Source organism: Lissotriton vulgaris, chromosome 2_1 (assembly GCF_964263255.1).
Source record: "Lissotriton vulgaris chromosome 2_1, aLisVul1.2, whole genome shotgun sequence".
In the NCBI taxonomy this organism is placed as follows: domain Eukaryota; kingdom Metazoa; phylum Chordata; class Amphibia; order Caudata; family Salamandridae; genus Lissotriton; species Lissotriton vulgaris.
In genome coordinates, this window is record NC_141687.1 from 1,391,101,760 (window position 1) to 1,391,122,206 (window position 20,447).

The following is a 20,447-nucleotide window of genomic DNA, read 5'->3' on the forward strand; positions in this document are numbered from 1 at the left end:
TCCACCCTTTTTGGGCAGGAGCCCCATGTCTGCAAACCTCTAAACTAAGCCCCAATATCACACTTTCATTCTACTGACTACTAAAATTAGCCCATGCTCAAAACCATGGTTCGGGCTGGACTGTTCCCATGAGGCAAAGGGTCAAGACTGATTTCATTTCATTATTCTTTATTTCGGTTAAACAACCTTAAAAGAATACACAACAATACGATTTTAAAACATTACAATACAATATATATGTCTACACACACTGCTTTGCATATGGCTGGGTCTGAACTGGGGTGGCGAAGTGAGCTAAAAAACAATGAAAGATTTAACCCAGATCTGTGACTGGGGGCAAGTGTCTGAAAAGTTTCAGCGCTCCGTCCATCATCCCCTTGAGGTAACAATATATTAAGCACAGACCTTGGTGTCTATAATACAGTTGTATATAATCCAATATTGTTGTATATAATACAGAGGCATAAGGAGTCAATAGCTATATCTTAGACTTTTTTGTTTGGCACGCTAACAAACATGATCGCGCCTTTGAGATGAAAGTAACTAAAAAGAAAATGTAGAAAACATTTGGACCGTTTAAGAGCACAAACCTGGCCAGTCATTGACACTTCCATATTCTGCTGTAATGTAATCACTGAGAGAATTACCACACTTTTACCCAGCTCTGAGACCTGAACCTGACCTGTGAACAGCGTTCTGCAGCAAATATCAAAGCACCCTCGACACAATATTTTTGGAAACTCATTAGGAACACAAATGACCTAATGAGAAGCGCATTAAAGGTGGGCTCAAAACACAGCTTGACCTTTTGCCTTACAAAAATGTGTCATGTGCTTCTCTTTCGAGGGGAGGAAGTCCTCATGTGAATCGTCCAAAGGTCTTTATGTATGCACTCAACGTTGCTATTACTCCATCCCTGTACAGGTTGTGGCACGGAGCCAGCTGGAACAGAGCTTTCCCCCTTGTGTATAGCCAGTGACAAATGAGCTTATATGTCAAGTAAACGAGGAGCCAATAGAAAGTGCAGGACTGGTCCACTGCCCAACACCCGCAAGTGCAGCTAAATTATATGGTTTTAGTTCCAGCCTGCAGGAGAACCCAGGAGCGTCATTTAAGCTAAGAGGGGTACTTGCTCCTTCAGCCAGTTGCTGCTGCCTACTTACAGCCACAGAGTTTGCTTATTCAAAAAAATACCCTTTAAATATACGCAAGCTGGTGACCTCCAACTGTTGTAGTACATAGTGGTTCTGCACTAGTTATTAAACGGTCTGAGCTTGTTGTCACTTGGAGCGGACTATTGATTGCTAAAAAATAAAGTTGCATTTATAAGGCCAAGCATTGTTGTTTCCTGTGATGTCACTTGGATAAAAAAAACTACTGCAACCAGTAACAATTTGTGTAGGACCCCACCTGTTTACCACATTAGCGCAGATGTTTTACAACTTCTGGCCCGTCAGTAATTGGAGGCCTTCACTGCTGAAAACAAAACAATTGCACCAGTGCTTAATTTGTAAAATATGAAGTGCAGGTGCTAACATTTTTCTAGGTGGCCACACCCACTTCCCCGCTCCACCCACTTCCATTGTTGGGTCTACTGACATCCACAACTCTCAACACATCAGAGCCACCTCATCACTCCTTGAGTTCCACAAGAAGCTGAAGCCCTGGCTCTTCACATAAGCACCTAGAGTACCTCACACCTACACAACTGCCCAAGCACCCGGATACTCTCTTGGGTGAATAGTGCACTATAATAATCAATATACCAAAATATAAAATATCAGAAGCCTATAACAACTTAAAAGTGAACTTGAATTACAGAATGCGTGTGTGTGCCTGAGCAGAGACGTCAGCGGAGCTAAGCAGCATGTCTTCATGCGAGAAGTCTGCGAGAAGTGTTGTATTCTGGCTGGTAATGGCACGTAATGACTTCTATTATTGCGTGCTCTGAGCCCGGCTGCCAACCTTGCCAGCCTGAGTCAGCGAGTCCACAGCACCTACCCCTCCAAACTAAAACAATACAATAGTTCGCTGCAACACTTAAATTAGTTTCTGCAGGCAGGGCGAGACCCAGCTGATTTAAAGGGCATTCTCTGGCACCGTTATGTGTCCTCTTCAGCAGGGCAATGAATAATTCCTCCGGTGGACCACCTGTCGGGTGGTCCGGTCGTGGGATTACAAGGCAGAGGAGAAGCTTTACAAATATCTCTTCCGGCCCGTGTAGTAATACTGTGTGTCAATGTCGAAAATGGTGCGTTCACAATTACTGCTACACTTATATATACAATTCTGCATACTGAATCGTCCTTAGGCAGTGCAGGAAAGGCAATTTGAAACAGCCGCCTATGGCGCCACCCCTATGTCTCATTACCAAATATTCCAGAACATTCCTCTCTTTCCTATACTCCCTTACAATTCTGTTCACCACCAGCACTTCAAAGTAAACGTAACATGACATATTGTTATATGAACATCACATTTTCCCAACATTCCCTTTTCCTCTCTTCCCTTCTATCTCTCTGAATCTAATCTCATATGTTTTCAAGCAGCCTAAGGATGTCCCCTAAGCAGTGAGTAGGTCAGGGTAAGGTAGTAGAGATCCCAGGTCATCGGGTGAACCGATTGGCGAATAAGAGCTTTTATGGGCATATTTACATTAGTCACCACTTGTCCACACGTACCTGCAGAACATTCTAGCAGGATTTGCGCCCATCCGTGCTCTTTTACACTCTAGGGACTCTGTCGTCAATCAAAGGCAGACTCTAAAAATAAACAGATTTCTGCCAGAAGGTGATGTGGGGTTAAGGAGGAGTTTTTCACAAATACTTGCCTGCAGCTATTACGAGCCCGCTGTATGTTTAGCAGGCGGGTGGGGAGGTAAACACTCAGTACCTCTGCAGTCGTGCATCAGAGGTGTGCTCACGAGTGTGAAACAACATAAACACCCCATAAAAAAATACACGTGTATATTGGAAAGGCAGTGGCTGGAGTTATATCAAGCTAATTCAGCAGCGAGAGATTACTTTAGAGTTTAGAGGCACTGATTTACTTTGAGGATGCGAGCGGCAATTCCAGGGGTGCTAACCTCTGCAAAGGCTGGATTAATAAACCGTGTGCTGCTGGTTGCAGGGGGAGGGGGAAGCTGTGAAACCAGCTCTCGCTATGACCCCTGCCTGTCTCTGCCAGGCCTCCGTGGGGATTCAGAATAGATTATTTTTTTCCCTCGCTTAGTACACATGAATCTGGCAGGAAGTATTTAAATGTCTCTGTATTGACATTTAGCACAAAAAAAAAACGGCAAATGAAAGTAAATGCAAAAGTTGCTTTTTATCACTCATGTTCCCTAATTGAGATGCGAGTCGTCCAGGCTGTTCAATGAGTCCAGAGCGGGTCTGTCCAGTGACAGGCTGTCCTGCAACAACTGGTGCAACTCGAGTCACTGATTCTTTCCTTTGCGTCCCTTGGCCGGTGCAAGCTGCAGCAGGAAGCTGCGAAATCTATGAATGGTTTGCAGGCGGCAAATCTAGCAACCAGCCATCTCCCTCCCTACCTCAGATAGACAGGATGTGACGATGGTCCACCATGGCGCCAGCAAGTACTAGCACAATACCTGAAGGGCCCGCCTGTGACGTCAGGGTGACAGCCAGAGCTAAACGTGCGGGAATTGCAACATTGTAGCAGTGTGTCATCCGCAGGAATATATATGTGGTAGCCTGGCTGGGCAGATTTGTTACATTGCTCTCTCAGCCGGTCCAGAGCTGAGAGCAGAAATCTTTTAACTATTTATGACTTTACTGAGCCCTGCAAGAAGCTGCGTCTCGGAGCAGTATGCGGAGTGTCCCATTATGGCTTAACGCTTATCAGCTCTTCGCCGCCTCTGGGAAGATTTGTGTGAAGTCAGTGAGCAGGCAGCAGCTGATATCCTGTGTAGACCCGGCCCTGACCGATAAGTGCCGGTGCTAAGCCCCGGAAAGCACCGGCACAAATTAAGCACTGAATTGCACATGTCTTCAGCAGTACCAAGTGACACTCGGTAAACGACTACTTTGTTTATTTGAGAAAGACGTTTGTTTTGAGAGAAGTGTTATGCCAATTGTTTTTGCCACACAGCCATGGTAAACACGGTCTCTGTTTTTTTAATTGACTCACCAGTTATTTTCAGACTAGTGACAAAATACTTTGGGCCTCGGGGATTTCCTTGCCCACTTGTTGCCTTGCTGAGCTCAAACAAGAGAAATGCCTAGCACATGGATACTGGAAATCATCATCGAGGGCTGCACTAGTCAAGTTTACAGTATAAGCAAGGAATATACAAAATTACTAGTTATATTACCCAGTGGCAGTGGGCCATGGAAAAAGGGGAGGAGGTTCCAAAAAGCAAAGTTCAGATACAATATCCATTGACTTTTGTAAGAAGCACTGCTGCAAAAAATGCTGAATGGAATTACACCAAATTTGGAAGGAAGATAGATGTTGGTCTGCAGATGGTGCTTTTTGTGATTTGGTGTACATCCATTCAGTAGTTTTTGAAAAATGAATTTTAAAAAATATTTGCATAGCTGGACAGTTTAGTCCGCAAGAGTGCTAATTTAAAAATAAGAGCATTCCGATTGGCTCAGGGAGCTTTTTTCCAGTTGGGTCAATTCGCTCCCACTGGTGTTAGACCCCAGCGGGAGCAAGCGCTCGGTTTGGCTGCCAGCAACATGAGAAAAATGTTGCTGGCAGCAATTATAGGACTCGGGGACTTAGTCCGCTGTCCTGACGTATAAAAAATGAATAATATAAGGGGTAGGGTAAAGATACCGTACCGCCTATGCTCTGTGGGGGGACCCACAGGGCAGTCCAGGCCAAAAATATAAATAAAAAAATAATTATCAGCGTTTTTTGCCATGATCCTGTGGAATTCCCAAACAATCACAGCTAAAAAAAATGGTGGTTGCCATGTTTTTAGGTATACATGGAGAGTTGAGGCGTGACTAAGGGCCATTTTGGGCCCCGGGATACATCACCTGAGGCCAAGCATATTACTGAAGGGGAGGGAGTGTGAAGCCCCCCTCCCCCTTTTTAAGGAACTGGAGAATGGGGTCCCTGGGGCCAATTAAGGTTCGGGCAGGGGGCTGCACACCCCCTCTCCATATGTTTTGTCCCGGTGGAGGGGAGTTGAGACCAAACTTAAAGGCTCCTGATTAGGGATACAGTAGACCAAGCTTAAGGGCTCCTGATTAGGGATACAGTAATGAAGCCTAGCGGTCTTCATAAATTATGAGCTATGGACAAATTCTTTGATGGTTGGTTTGCAAAGCATCTCTTTGGTCTCCAGAAGTAGCCCCATTATCACCATCAAGGAATACACACCAATCAGAAGTTTGGATTAAAAAAAAAAACTAGTTATGCCCAGGGTGGAGGGTGTATAGTGACTCAAATAATTTTTTGTGGGAGGGGTCTCACTACAATTACATCAGGGCCACCACCTTTTCATCAGAACACGAGCCTCCATTTGAACATGCATACATCTCTCCAACAGTAATGACTATGTGAAGGGGCACTGATGGTAAGAGCAAAAGCAGCCCCCCAGCAGCACTGGTGGGCAGCCTACTGACAAAACCAAAAGAAGGTGGTTGTTAGGAGGCAGTGCTACTTTAACGATTCATACAGAAGAATAAATGATGATGGTAGTCTGTGAAAAGGGACGTGTTTAGAGGAGACATAGGGAAGGTTTAAGATGCCATGCACTGCTCTTTCCTAGTGTGACACCGCCGCTACTCACCTGGGCTGTGCCTTCACTGGGGAAGTATTGGTAACAATTGATCCTTGCTCTTTTTCCAGGACCACCATAACTTCATTAAGGTTTTGATTCAACTGTAAAAAACAAAGGTGGGAAGCATGAGAAATTTAGTGCCCAGGACAAGCTCCTACATGCAGACTTATGGACATGTGACTGCAATAAAACATTAGATTATTACGTCATCACAAAGAGACAATTCATGCTTCAGGAGAAACCACAGATGAACTCAAAAGAAAACTAACTTCCCAGTACAACACAAAGACACAATCATGGCTACAAAGGCACTCCTTCTGGAAGAGAAACCATCCTTGTCCCAAATGAGACACAAGGACACAGCCTTGGCTATAGATAAACTCTTCCTGGGATAAAGGTTGCTCCGTCTCAAGTAATACACACAAGACAACCAAGGCCACAAAAGGTCTTCATCTGGGTAGAGATCATCATTCTTCCCACAGCTACAAAGGAACTCTTCTATAAGAGGAAGGTTGTCTTCAGCCACAGGACTACACAGACCCAGGCTTGCAGGGGAGCACTCTCTGGGAATAAGGCCATGATAACACTGACAATATGGGACTCAAGTGATGAATCAATGTAGCTAATAAACTTTTGATAAAACAGTTTCACACATCCTACCTTGCTCATTTCTTTGTGGAAGTTCTCTTCTAGACCGGCAATACTCTGGAATGTGTTGACGTAGAAACCAACACGACTGTTAAAGAAATTAAAAAAATTATTCAGAATCATAAATAATAATAGGCCTAGGCAGGGAACGTTGGCAAGGTTATATTCACTTAGTGAGTAAGTAGACGTATAAGTGGTCAGAATTACCTTCCACAGGATGGAAGCATAAGAAGGTATTTCAGGTAACATAAGATTCTGGAAAATGTGCACACTGGTGAACAACAGAAATAATGTTGGCCGCAAGGCGTTCTGCAGCTCTCCTAAATGCTCGCCTGCTCCTATCGGCATCCCTCAACATGCATCACTTGCTTATTGACTCTCCTGATTAACTCTCTTGCCATCTGCTACACAGTAGCATATTTAATATAATTCGAAAAAGAATGGTATGTACATCTATCAAACAACCAATCAAGAACTGATTTCAAGGACTGCACTGCAAGAACATTTAGAAACTTGTCAAACCATAGTCATCAGGAAATTATCCTCCCTTGCACAAATAGAAAGATATCCAACCATGAATAGACAGGAAGGTCCTCCAGAGTAGAAGAGGGTCGGGGAGATTGGACCTCCTGGACATAGAGAAATATTAACAGGTGAGCACAATTAAGGGTTGCTTTTGAGTGTCCACTCAGGAAAACAGAGGGCATATATGGAGTGGAAAATACTGCAAAGACACCTAAGGTAAGTGCCGAGGCTGCCTAGGTGAGATCGTCCAGAGGAAGCCTAAGTTTCAATCTCCTAAGACCTACAATGGAAGTATGAGACATGATATCTAAAACTGGGAGTCTTACTACATTCCCCACTCGGTTTACGCCACTGCCTAGTGATTTAGATTTCACAATGGCTTCTGGTGAAGAACAGTTCACAGCATGGCGGAGGAGCGACTGTAATGCTGCAAGACCTGTTAAAAAAACTGAAAATTAATTCCTTCTCAGAACGTTAACAGGAATTTGGCCTGGGAGAGGAAGAGTGACAGACATTTTTAGCTTTGTCAATGAACTCAGAATCAACGGGCTTCTACCACAGATTTACGAGATTCAGAAGCTCTTTACTCTCTACACATTTCCAAAAGGGGTGAGTTCATATATCTATAATAAAATGATCGCAGCTCCCGAAGATTATAAATTGTCATATATAAAAGAGTGGGAGGGAGAAGAGGGAAGGAGATCCCTTAAGAAGATTGGGAATCGCTTTGGGCTACTATACCTGGGGTGAAGCATAGTGTATAGGGCAGAGAAGCAAGCTACAATGTGATGTTCCAATTGTATAAGACACCAAGAAGGCTCAAGACGGTGTTCCCTAACTGTGATGACTGTTGTTGGATGGGCTAAGGTATTTTGAGGACAATGTTACCTGTGTGGTGTTCATGTTCAAATCTCACAATCTACTGGAAAGAAATTCTCAGTCCTACTAGGGAGTTGTGTGCTTTACTCTACAGAGGTAATCCAAGCACTGGGAGGCACCTCCCTGTGCACCTGGACAGTCATAATTCATATGCTATTAGCTGCAAAGGCAGACTATTTTGGTGAACTGAAAAAAACACACGCACCAGACACCACACAGTGGGCAAGCAGCCTATGGTCCCTTAAGGTTATGGAGAGGGTTACACATGGCTTGCGGGGCAAGGGTTCCTGCTTTGAATCTACATGGTGTCTGCTTATGTACTACATGCAGATGACAGCTTCAACCCTTTACTGCTCCAAGACATTATGGCCATTGAGATGGACTCAGAGTTGGGGTGCTGGGTTATGGCTTGTGATGTCAGAAGAGTTGCTATGGTAATGTGCATCTTTGAGTTGGTGATCTTTCTATTGCTCTGCATGTATGATGGAAGTGAGGTGTTCTGCTTGATAAAATGAGAATGGGGTGAGATGGGAGGCTCGCTGGCTCTTGCTGTTGGACCTCTGAGGCAGGTTGACATGAGGTTTTCGTTTTAAACTGATTTTCTAAACTGACAAGCTTATTAACCCTTTCGATGCTGATGACGAGCTCAGCTCGTCATGATGCACAGTTGAGCTGTGCTGATGACGAGCTGAGCTCGTCATGAATAAAGGAGATTTAGTGATTTACAGCACAGGAGGGGGAAAACGCCTAGCAGCCAAGGTGTTAAAAAGTACAGAAAAACAGTAAATCTAATCAACCACTCGCTGTTCCGAATAGAATCTTTTTAACTATATAATGTTCTCAAGTCAAAATATGGTAACTTGCAATACAGCACATTAACTCATCTATAGGGCCATACATGGGAACAATTTCATTTCATCGAACCTGTAGAAGGGAAAGGTTACATAAGAGTGCTATTAGAGCATGCTTTACTCACCTGTTCCACAGTGAAGGCAGCTCCTCCTGCAGATCTGTATTCATTTCCTCGAAGACCTTTTGACTTTTTAGAAACTCTTCCTCCGCCTTGACAACAGAGATAGAAATATTGGTCATCTGTACACTTGAATACTTTTCTAAAGCTAAGACAGTCTCTTCACTCTGTGATACCCTATAGAGCTGTACATCGGAAAGTGTGTGGCCACATTCCTTAACTCACATTTTATTGGTGTATTCATTTATTGTGAGAGTTTATATAGCGCCAGCAAGCCCCGAATGTATCGGAGTGCTTTACAACAATAAATATTCACATCAAAGATAACCAGTCTATACAGAGCATTTTAATATGCAGGTATATATTGTCTGCTTCAAATCTGTGTAGTTTAACCAGGTTAAAGTGTCTATTGCATCTTTAGTCTCCATATAAAGTTTCAGCTATAAATAAATGTCATCCTTAAGTCAAGGCAAAAAACGTGTAGACCTGGCCACGCAGTACAGACCACAGCTGACTCAAGGTCCAGTTTAATCGTAAACACATGACTAGGTGAATGTTCTGATTTGTGAAAGAAAATGAACTGAATTAACTGTTAGTTTGCTCACAATCCAGTGCCGCTGGATTGTGAGCACTCTTGTTATAAAACACCTTAGGAAAAAAACTTGCCACCTCACAACCCCTTTGTCGCAAGATTTTTTCTTGGGTGTTTTATAGCAAGAGTGCGGATGTGGCTGCTTACAACCATGTTGGACACACAGGTATGTGTCACTAAGTAATGTTACAAGGACTGAACAATATATATTTTCATTTACTTGATTTGACAAACTGTTACTGTTTCCAGTTGTCGAGTGCCAAACAACGAATGAACTAGTCATTTCTCCTTATATTCTCAGACTTACTTATGAGAAGCTATTGGACTCTTGTGGCACGTAACGTAGGCAAATTTCTTTGCACCAGCATCATTTCAAATACTGGTACCACAGTAATTCAATTGATATGAAAATTCCAAGTGATCTTACGTGTAAATTCTTTGTGTCATCTTGGTATCAGCAAACTTCTTTGAAATCTATAGAAGGGGTATTTCAACCATAAGGTCTGAAATTCATCCACCCATACACGTGGGATCAATTGGAAAGCAGACTTCAGTGACACAGAGCTGATCTTTCTTGCGTACCGTTTCAAATGAGGGAGAAATAGAGTGTGTTAGCACAATGTTTTAGGTCCACTTTTCTGTTGGCTCGGGTACTGGGTAAGTGTATTCTTTACCTTTCTGTTGGCTCGGGTACTGGGTAAGTGTATTCTTTACCTTTCTGTTGGCTCGGGAACTGGGGTAAGCGTATTCTTTACCTTTCTGTTGGCTTGGATACTGGGGTAAGTGTGTTCTTTACCTTTCCGTTGGCTCGGGTACTGGGGTAAGTTTATTCTTTACCAATCTAAGAATCCTCTCACCAACAGCATAGTAAGTAGAAAGGTACACAGATTCTCACTTTTGTATTGGCATGGCAGCTAAGATTGCAATGATTAAAAAGGCACACTGTATGCTATACTATCTACGCCAAGCATACCAAAAGTCCCAGTGTAGAAGCAATGTCGCAGTAATGAATTGCTTTTCTCCTACCCCAGATTAAAAATGGTGTGCATTTCATGGATAACATTTTCTGGTGATTAAACTTCATAGCCACCAAACACATTCAGGCACACAAGGGCAATGGTTATTTTTCTGTGGCGTGAAAAGAAATGACGAGTGACACTTTTGTAATGCTCCATAGACTTTCTAATGCTTGAAGTTTTGGACATAAGACCTCTTCTGCGTTTCTACCGCCTCGGCCCTGTACACCAAGCAGTTGGGCTTCTTAGATTTTACAAAAGTTGGTAACCATAGCCCCGATATGTACTCTTTGAAAGACTGGGACTATTTTTTGTTTGTGTTTCTTGGCGTTAACAAAAATCACTTGAGGCACTCATTAGACATAGTTAGTGCATCCTCACCAACTAGACAAACATACAATGCCTGAACCAATTACCATGCCTGTTATCTGGAAAATACCTCACTATACTGTTGTAAATAAACGAAGAAGCAACGTAGTGAAGTTAGTTCAGTTACCAGGTTTATTCGAGTAAAAGGGTAGAAAAACCCGACCAGCAAGACCGGGACCAAACGGGCAATAATCACCGTTGGGACCGAACACTGGCCACGTAGTGCAAGCAGGCAGCTCGAGCTCAGCGCGAGATGCACGCTGAGAGTAGGGGAAATATAACACATCTCCTTTCCTTAAACAGTGGAAAAAAGAGGAATGCACTAAAGTAAATCAAACAGAGGAAGCACAGCAGAACACAAAAGAACATTGCTTAGAACACGCAGTTTTCACTTTTGAAACAAGGTACCAAGTAACATGAGACTTGGCAAGTGGCATTACCTAGAACATAAACTTATCACGAAACTTTCAAGTATCATAAGACCATGTAACCCCACACCCTTCCTTAGGCAGGCGAAGAAAGAGAAAAAAAAACAAAGGAAAAAAAAACTTATACAAAATCTTTCAAATAAGCAGGAGCAACTCTTTTCCTAGCCGGTCTGCACACTTCTTCAATGACAGCCTTTTTGGTGACAGGCATATGAGTGGTAGGCTTGGCCTTTTTCTGGTAAAGTGCAACCCTGCGGAGGTTCCAAGTTTGCCCATTCTGCAGCCTAATGTAGTTACCAAGCACAGATTTTACCTGGTAAGGTCCTCTGAACTTGTTAAACATATTTTGATTCCCACCCGGTTTCACCTTAACTAAATCCCCTTCAGCTATGTTGGTGGAAACACTATTTCCCAATTTACTGTGACTGCTCCTCTCACGCTGAGAGTAGGGGAAATATAACATATACCCTAACCACAACAGCAATTTCAACAGAAAACATAAACAGGCCCTTTAAATAGTTGCTATAATGTTCTTTGAGCAAACGATGACCTCAAGTTGCGCACTAGGCTAGGACTTAAAAGCAGGTCCCAGAAAATCAGGGAATTCGTTTACTCCAGGTATTGACTTTAGCACCAGAGAGAAATGCTTTCTTGCATAACAGCAAACGAGGCATAAGAATAAAACTTCGTGTTCAGCCCTAGTGTTACTCACATAGTTACTAAAATGCTCGAAATATTTTTTTCTGAATAAAGATTCCCCTGCGCGCCCCCGGAAAGAAGAGCACTCCATGGAAAGGTCGGCCTGCGCGTCAGCAAGTGGAACGTTTGGGAGCCAGGTGCGGGCCATTCCACTGGCTCCCGCGAGCGCAGAGCACCAGACGCAAGCACGCGGACATTGACGTAAAACAAGGGAGCCAAGGGCGCGCTAGAGTGTAATTAGCAGCTTGTTGTGTATATTCTGCATCCACGGACGGCCATTTGTTTTCTGAAATAACGCCTTTGCGTTGCTACCGTGTTTCGCTCCGTCCTGTGATTTATGGAAAGGCCATAGGCTGCCATTACATACCAAAGTTAAGTATTTAATTGCTCCTCCAACGGTGCAGCAAAGAAGCACTACTAGTATCCGTAAAATAATTTGGAACCTGCATTCTTTTCTGAATAAGTAACACAGACGTTTCAAAATAACGTCTTTCGTTGCTGTTGCTCCTCGTATTGCTCAATTCACTCTGCTTGTTTGGTAGGTTTTCTTATCCTTTTGGGCAACAACTAGTATCATTCTTTTTCCCTGTTTTAGTTGAGTTATGTATGCCTCTTCTATTACTTATCGAATAGATAGGTTAGTTATGTGCTAATATGTAATGTTATGCAGATTTGTATGACGCAACTAATCACCTGTGAGGTATTCAGGCTCTGAATCAGGCATGCCGGAGGAATGTGTTGGAATGTGAAGGATGTTGGGCGTCAGACCCAGCAGAAATATTCGCAGAGCCAGGTCTGAAGTTTCTTGCGGAATTCAAGAAGTGAGAAAGAAGCCCTAGTAAGCAGAGGGAGGTTGTTTCAGATCTGGAGTGTGATGTGGGAGAATGCTCAACCTCCCGTTCTGTATTTGTGGATGTGGAGAGCCTGTGCAAGTGAGAATGTGGCTGAACATAGGTGTCTGGAGGGTTGGTGAAAGTGTAGGCAACTGTTCAGGTATGTTGGTTCAATGCTGTACACTGCCTTGTAAGCGTGTAGTTTGAATTGGCTTAATTTCTGGATTAGGAGCCAGTGGAGCTCTCTGAGCTGTGGTGAGATCTGGGCGCACCATGGGAGGTTGAGGACAAGTCTTGCTGCAACATTCTGGATGATCTGGAGTTGAAGGAGATAGTTGGACAGCCTAGCGTAGTGTGCGTTGCCATAGTCTAGTCTGCTTGTGATGAGGGCTTGCGTGATGCTGTGCCTGGTGTTCAGGGGTTGCCATTTGAATATCTTGCAAGCATGTGAAGAATGTGGAAGCAGGAAGAACGGACTGTGTTGACCTGCAAGGTCATGTTCAGCTTGTCATCCAAAATGATTCCTAGGTTTCTGGAGTGGGCGGATGGTGTGGGTGCAGGACCAAGCTATGATGGCTACGAGGTGGAGCCTCGTAGAGATTTCTTGTTCTCAATGAACAGCACTTTGTTGGATTTGAGTTTCAAGCAGTTGGATCTCATCAACTTTCCTACATTCACCATGTAGTTGGAGTAGTTGGCTCTGGAGGTGGTGGACTTGTCAGCCAGAGAAAGGATCTGCTGGGTGTCATCCATGTAGGATTATGATGGTGATGCCTTGGGATCAGATAATGTTGGCTAGTAGAGTCATCGAGTTGTTGAACAGGTTGGGACTGAGAGATGAACCTCGAGAGACTCTGCAACAAAGAATTTAGGATTCCATTGTGTAGGATAGTAGTCTGATCTGCTGTGTTCTTCCTGTGAGGGAGGAGCCTATCCAGTTACAGGCAAATCCCTGGATGCCCATGTCATGCAGTCTTCTGATAATGGTGTAGTGGAAGATCATACCGAAGGTTGCGGAGAGGTCAAGTAGGATCAAGACTGCGGTTTCTCAACAGTCCAGTATAGTACAGGTGTTATCGGTGGCCGCGATGAGTGCCAATTCGGTGCTGTAGTTGCTCTGAAATCTTGGCTGTGATCTGGGAGGTCATGGTGTTCAAGGTGGTTAGTGAATTGGCTGCCTTCTCCATCACTTTTGCTGTGCATGGGAGCAGAGAGATGGGACTGAAGTTGCTCACCCACTTGGGTCGCCCGTTGGATTTTTGACGAGGGTGTTGAATGCTGCATGCTTCTAGTTATGTACGGGTGTGGCAGATTTGATGGAGGTGTAGATGTGGTTGAAGGTGTTGCTGAATTTTGTAGATATAAATAATATTGGTAAAGTACTAAACGTTCATTTAAAGTCCAAGCTTTTTCCAGGAGTCTGGTTTTCAGACAGCACAGTTTATTTCTGTTTTTAGTTTTAAAAAATTGCTGGTCCTTTAATTTCCTTTTGAAGTTAGTGACGAGGCGAAATTCCCATGTAGCAAAATCCTTGGACAGAATGGAAATGAATGGTACAAAATGAGGAAACACTGAATCTGAGTGGTGGGACACCTTAAAATTCAAGTTTCAGCCACATGCGGGGGGCGTGGCTACCGGCCGAACATGGAGGACGTGAGCTGAGACTGCTCCATCCACCACCCTGAATATTAGCTTAATATCCTGAAATACCAGACTCCACTGAACCCCCACCTCCACACCGAAGCAGCGGGACATGCATGGAAGGTGCGTAGCCGAAATAGCAGGTTGACAGAGGAACTGCGCGGAGAGCACACATCCTAACGAGGCCGTAGCCGGAGTGAAGCCGCGGCCCACGGTGAGGGCGGGAGGACGGCTGAGGAGGGTGGCGGCTGCCGGCTGCCGGGCCGTTCCCCGCTGATCACGGACTGAGAACTGCGGCGCCTAACACCGCAGAGTGCGCAACCCCCCTCCACCCTCCCACAGGCTTACCGCCGAACAGCGGGACAGAGAACGGAGCGGACGCTCCTGTTGGAAGACCCGTCGACCTGCATGCATCAGGGAGGTGAGGCCTCTGCGCACTAAACAACGGAGCAGACGGTGTCGGGCCGGAAGAACTGCCTGGGGTGCCGAGACAGAGAGGTAAAGTGCGGAAAAGCGCTAGAATCAAAGGCTGCCTGCCGCTCGATGAGAGAGAGCCCCTCCCCATCCACAGGCGCAGAGGGGATGACACGGCCTCAGGACAGGAGACAACACCCCGGGAGGGACGAAGAGCTGCATCCCTGAGCGCAAGCACAGAGTGGCCATTAAATCAGCAAGTGAGGGGGAACTGCCAGTGCCACAAATGTGCAGATAAGTGAAACGCACTAAGGTGGCAGTGCGATCTTGGAAGCACCCGGTAGCGCACGCCGCCCCCTCCCCCCCCCCCCCGACCCGCCCCCATCCTCCCCCCCCCCCCCGCAGGGCGGAATTATAAATCGGCCTAATAGCGAAAGACGGCACCTTGACACAAATTATACAACGGGGAGAACGACTAGGGGCACGTATCGGCGCCCATAACCCGGGTAGTGGCTGGCACCCGTTGAGAACATTCCTTTGGGCCTGCAGTGGCCCACCCATAGAGACCCAGAGATGCAAGAGAGGGGTACGCCGCCAGCAGCAGGAGGGACTAACTCGCTACATCAGGGAGTATTCTGAACCAGGCAGCCGGATCCAGTGGTGGGCACTACAATGCAGTCTACTGGCTCTGAGGACCCCTTAGCCTCATCCAATAATGAAGTGATACCACCAACAGGGATGGGCTCAAAGGAGGCCAAATTGGACTTAATACTGTCCGAAATCAGGGCATCTAGAGAGGCGCTGGAAACACGCACGAACGCGATGTCCACAGGACTATCTCTGCTGAAGGCGGACCATAACAAACTTACAGAGAAGTTAACTGAGCATAAACTGGCACTTGATGACTTGATACCGCAGCAGACATAACATTTCACGCGTCTGGAGAAGCAAGAGAGTCAACTCAGAGGATTGCGGGACAGAGTGGATGACGCGGAAGGGCGCTCACGCCGCAATAATGTCCGCATCCTGGGCATTCCGGAATGCAGCGAGGGGACAAACCCCACCCAGTTTGTGGAAGACTGGTTCAAAAACGTTGTGGCACCAACGGGCCTTACCCCACTTTACAGTGTGGAACGAGCACACAGGGTGCCTTCGCGGCCGCCCAGACCAGGAGCACCCCCGCGCCCCTTAATTGCGCGCCTACTTCATTACAAGGATAGAGACAGGATCCTCAAAGCTGCCAGAGAGAGCGCCCCAGTGAAATATGAAAATAGGACAATATCACTGTACCCGGATATCACCCCAGCAGTCCAGAAAGCTAGATCGACCTTCATGGGAGTGAAACGTGCGCTGCGGGATTGTAACCTAAAGTACGCCCTCCTCTTCCCGGCATGACTAAAAATCATGCTTGGACACAAGACTTATTTTTTCGATACCCCGGAGGAGGCGTCAGAATGGATGGAGATAACACTCACGCCGAACGCCTCACAGGATCTCCTGACGGAGGCACTAGGAGTCCACTATGACGACACCTAACACACATACGTTCTGCACCTGGAATGTGCATGGAATGGGATCAGTGCACAAGAGGCACAGAATACTGGCACAATTGAACAGAAGAAAGATCGCTATAGCTTATCTGCAAAAAAAACATCTAAATGGGGCAGAAGGCTCCAAGTTGCACCAAAAATGGAAGGGCCAATTATTTGCCACCACCTACTCAGCCTTCTCTAGGAGGGCTGCTATATGGATAAGAAATTCAGTCCCCTTTAAATTACTAGAGCAGCGGGTGGACAAGGAGGGACGATATGTCTTTGTACGTGGAATTTTAGATGGCTCCCTTGTAGTACTGGGATGAGTCTACGCCCTCAACAAGGACCAGATGAAGTTCCTTACCACTCTTAGCGGAGTAATATCAGACTGGTCTGAACAGGGATGGATAATAGGCGGGGACTACAATGCGGTCCTGGATCTCTCACTTGATAGATCCCCACCCCCCACTACACTCAGCCGATAGCAGAAAGCAGGCAGAGGTGTTTGCACACTGGGCAGAAAGCTGGGACATGTCAGATGCGTGGCGAATCAAATACGCAGAACATAGGGAGTATACATTCTACTCGCCACCACACAAATTACATACCAGAATAGATCACTTTTTCTGTTCTAATACATTGCTGGGGTCCATCGATTCCGCTATACATATGGGAAAGACGCTATCCGACCACAACCCAGTAGAACTAAAAATGCAATGGGGAAGGGTCCCAACCCCGATACCAACTTGGCGTCTACCGCCGGGGGTACTTGAGGATCCAGTTTTTAAGTCAACAATATTGGACGCCATAACCACGTTCTTTAACGAAAAAGCGAACACAGCTAGCTCCAGACAAATAGAATGGGACGCCTTCAAGGCGACTATACGGGGAGCGGCAATGGGCACAAAAGTAGGCATCAGGCAGACTGTGGTGGAGAAACTTATGGAGCTAGAGGGCAGACTAGTGATGCTGGAAAGCGAGGCTGCGGGCACGAACGTCCACCTTACACAACTTCAAGAGGCCCATATACAGCATGCAGAGTTACTTGAGGAGTTAAGGGTAATTTACTACAGGGAATATACGACTAGACAACACACCCAAGCCGATAGGTCGGGCCATTACTAGCACGAATGGTACGAAATGCACCCATGTGCGCCCCTATAGTAGAGGTCAATGATCAGGCTGGGAAAACAATAGAGACACAATTAGACATCAATACCACCTTTAAGGACTACTATACGCAACTATATGGACCGCATCCACCAATGACGGACATGACTTTCGAGTCCTTTATGGCAGACCTACCCATCCCACAACTTACGACTGCGCAGCGAGATGACCTAGCGTGACCCATTACGACCGCAGAAATTAGACAGGCAATTAAGGCGTTGCCACGGAATAAATCCCCTGGGACTGACGGCCTACCAGCCGAGTTCTATGTAGTATATGTCGACTTACTAGCTCCACAGCTGCATCTCCTATACCGAGAATCAATGGAGACCAGCGCCCTACAAATCACGACCCTACAGGCACTGATAGTCTCCCTTTTAAAACCTGGTAGAGACGGTTTACAGCTGGCGAATTACAGAACGCTGTCGCTACTAAATACGGACTACAAAATTCTTAGCAAGATATTAGCGGTAAGACTGAACCAATACATCCCGGAGCTCATACATGCGGACCACTGTGGCTTCGTGCCCGGTCGGAGCATGGCGCTCAATCTAAGGAGACTAAGTCAGATAATGCTACACGAGGATACAAGGAGTGGGCAGAGGGATGTATCTCTCTGGACTTAAAGCAGGTATTTGATTCCCTGAGATGGGACTATATGTTTGCAGCCCTGGCGAGATTTGGCATACCGCCTGAATATCTGGCATGGGTGAATCTCTTATATCTGCATCCAATGGCACGTGTCCGCACTAATAAATGTATATCGGTACAGTTTACAATAGCTAGAGGCACGTGACAGGGCTGCCCATTGTCGCCCCTGCTGTTCATACTGGCATTGGAACCTTTACTACACAAACTCCGAGCCCTAGCCACACCCCGGGGGATACTGCGCAATTCCGTGCCACACGTAGTATCGGCCTATGCAGATGATATAATATTATACGTCAAGGACATGACAGGCTGCCTAGATCCTATGCCTGAAATCTTTGAAACTTTCCGAGCAATATCAGGCCTTGCTATAAATGAAACTAAATCATACGGCTACTGCTTTGCTGATACTTCAGGTGATACCCAGTTACAGTTTCCCCCACATAGGTTCCAGATGGAGCCCTCGACATTTAAATACTTAGGGATACAAATATACAGCGACACCCAAGACCTCCTAGACGGTAACTTGGGTAGAGCGCTTGCAACCCTTAAAGCACAAGTACAGTTTTGGAATACCCTGCCATTGTCAATAGCAGGAAGGGTGGCAATTACCAAGATGGTGGTCCTACCCCGAATGGTATACTTCTTTACGAACCTACCGCTCCTCGTACCGATGAGCACCTTTAAATTGCTGAACACATTGGTGACGGAACTGGTGTGGGGATCGGGAAGACGACGTATAATTCTCGCTAAGTTACAATTGGCAACATCTCAGAGCGGTATGGGGGTCCCAGACATGACCGCATATAGCTACGCCTGCCAACTCCAATGGCTGGCCTACTGGCTGGCGGGCCGTAACCTTCACGAGCTAGACATGACCACGACCGATAGGGACTGCGGCATCATACACCGCCTACTGCTACCGAATGTCAGGATACCCAGATCGACGCCACACCTATTACGTCTTGCAATCAGGTGCTGGAAGAAAGCTGTCAAATATGCGAGTGCGACGACCTCTTACGCACCCACAATACCCTTGCTAGGACTTCGCCTTGGGACAGGGACACTGACGGAGCACGAGCTCCGAACATGGCATGAAGCTGGTGTTATGCAAATAGGTGACTTTTTTACGGACGGTAATCTCATGACACACGTGGACTTCGCACGAGCGCACCAGACCCCTGAAGCATTGTTTTTAATGCATGCACGAGTGACACACTACATTACTATGACTTGGGCACGGGACGGCACAGAGCCACCTACGAACCCACAACTCACCATGCAATATTTAATGGGGACCGGCAGCCACTTAACGAAATGGTTGACGTATGGCATACGAACTGGAAGGGCAACCTCCCTACAACCCACCCGGGAGCGCTGGGAACAAGATTTAGGACGGGCTCTCAGAGATAAGGAATGGGAAAAGGTATTGAAATTCCCCAAAAAGGTGTCACAAAACCCTAAATTTAAATTCATTCAACTAATGATTATGCATAGGGCGTACCTTACCCCCCACCAACTGCACATTATGTTCCCGAAAGCGGCGGACACGTGGCCCCGATGCATGGCTGTGACGCTGGCCTCCTGCACATGTTGTGGGACTGCCCTAGACTGGGTCATTACTGGGGGACAATACACAAGGCTCTGACAGCAATCGCACCCGCAAGACCTTACTCCTCACCGACATACTGTATACTAGTTCTGGGCCCCACCAAAAAGAAGAAAAGCACCACCACACGTTTCGTAAATCTGGCCCTCCTCTTGGCTAAAAGAACGATAACGATGAGGTGGAAATCCGCTAGGCCACCTGACCCTGGTGACTGGAATGGGGAGGTGCTACGATGGGGGAAAGCAGAGGAACCGAACTGTAGAGAAAGGAGCGTAGAGGCCTCCGTAAAACGCACATCTCAATGGAATGGCAAGCCATACTCATAGAATTTGAAGCATGTGATGTCACTGTATTGGCATAGGCAAATGCTGCTAGTATGATGGTTATGATGTATAACGGATGAAAAACCTAGGACCTTTCACCCCCCTTTTTTTCTCTCTCTCTCTCTCTCCCTCCCTCCCCCCTCCCATCTCTCTCCCCCCCCCCACTCTCCCCCCCACCTGATTGAAATGGAAGCACACTGAAGGGTGCAGTAGTTGACAAACTCTGAGGAAGTTAATACTGAAGACAGGAGTGTTGGCAGTAGGAGGAACAGATGATATTACTGTAATGTATAGAAATGACCCAGTACAATGAGAAACACACAGACGATTTGATTAAGTGCAAGGGAAGTTGCGGGAGGGGGGGGGGTTTAAGAATTATAAGTAATGTTATGA

General features: G+C 46.0%; 1 protein-coding gene across 23 annotated transcripts in view; it reads right to left on the reverse strand.

The window, feature by feature from the left end:
* The window catches only part of BIN1 (bridging integrator 1), a 556,732-nt gene that overhangs the window by 229,871 nt on the left and 306,414 nt on the right, over positions 1–20,447 (reverse strand). For all 23 annotated transcript variants that reach the window (XM_086957148.1, XM_086957143.1, XM_086957146.1 and 20 more), the window contains 3 exons: positions 8,787–8,872; positions 6,419–6,494; positions 5,768–5,859 (listed from right to left, as the gene is read on the reverse strand). In XM_086957148.1, the coding sequence (XP_086813274.1) occupies positions 5,768–5,859; positions 6,419–6,494; positions 8,787–8,872 (254 nt within the window). The remainder of the gene's footprint in view (positions 1–5,767; positions 5,860–6,418; positions 6,495–8,786; positions 8,873–20,447) is intronic.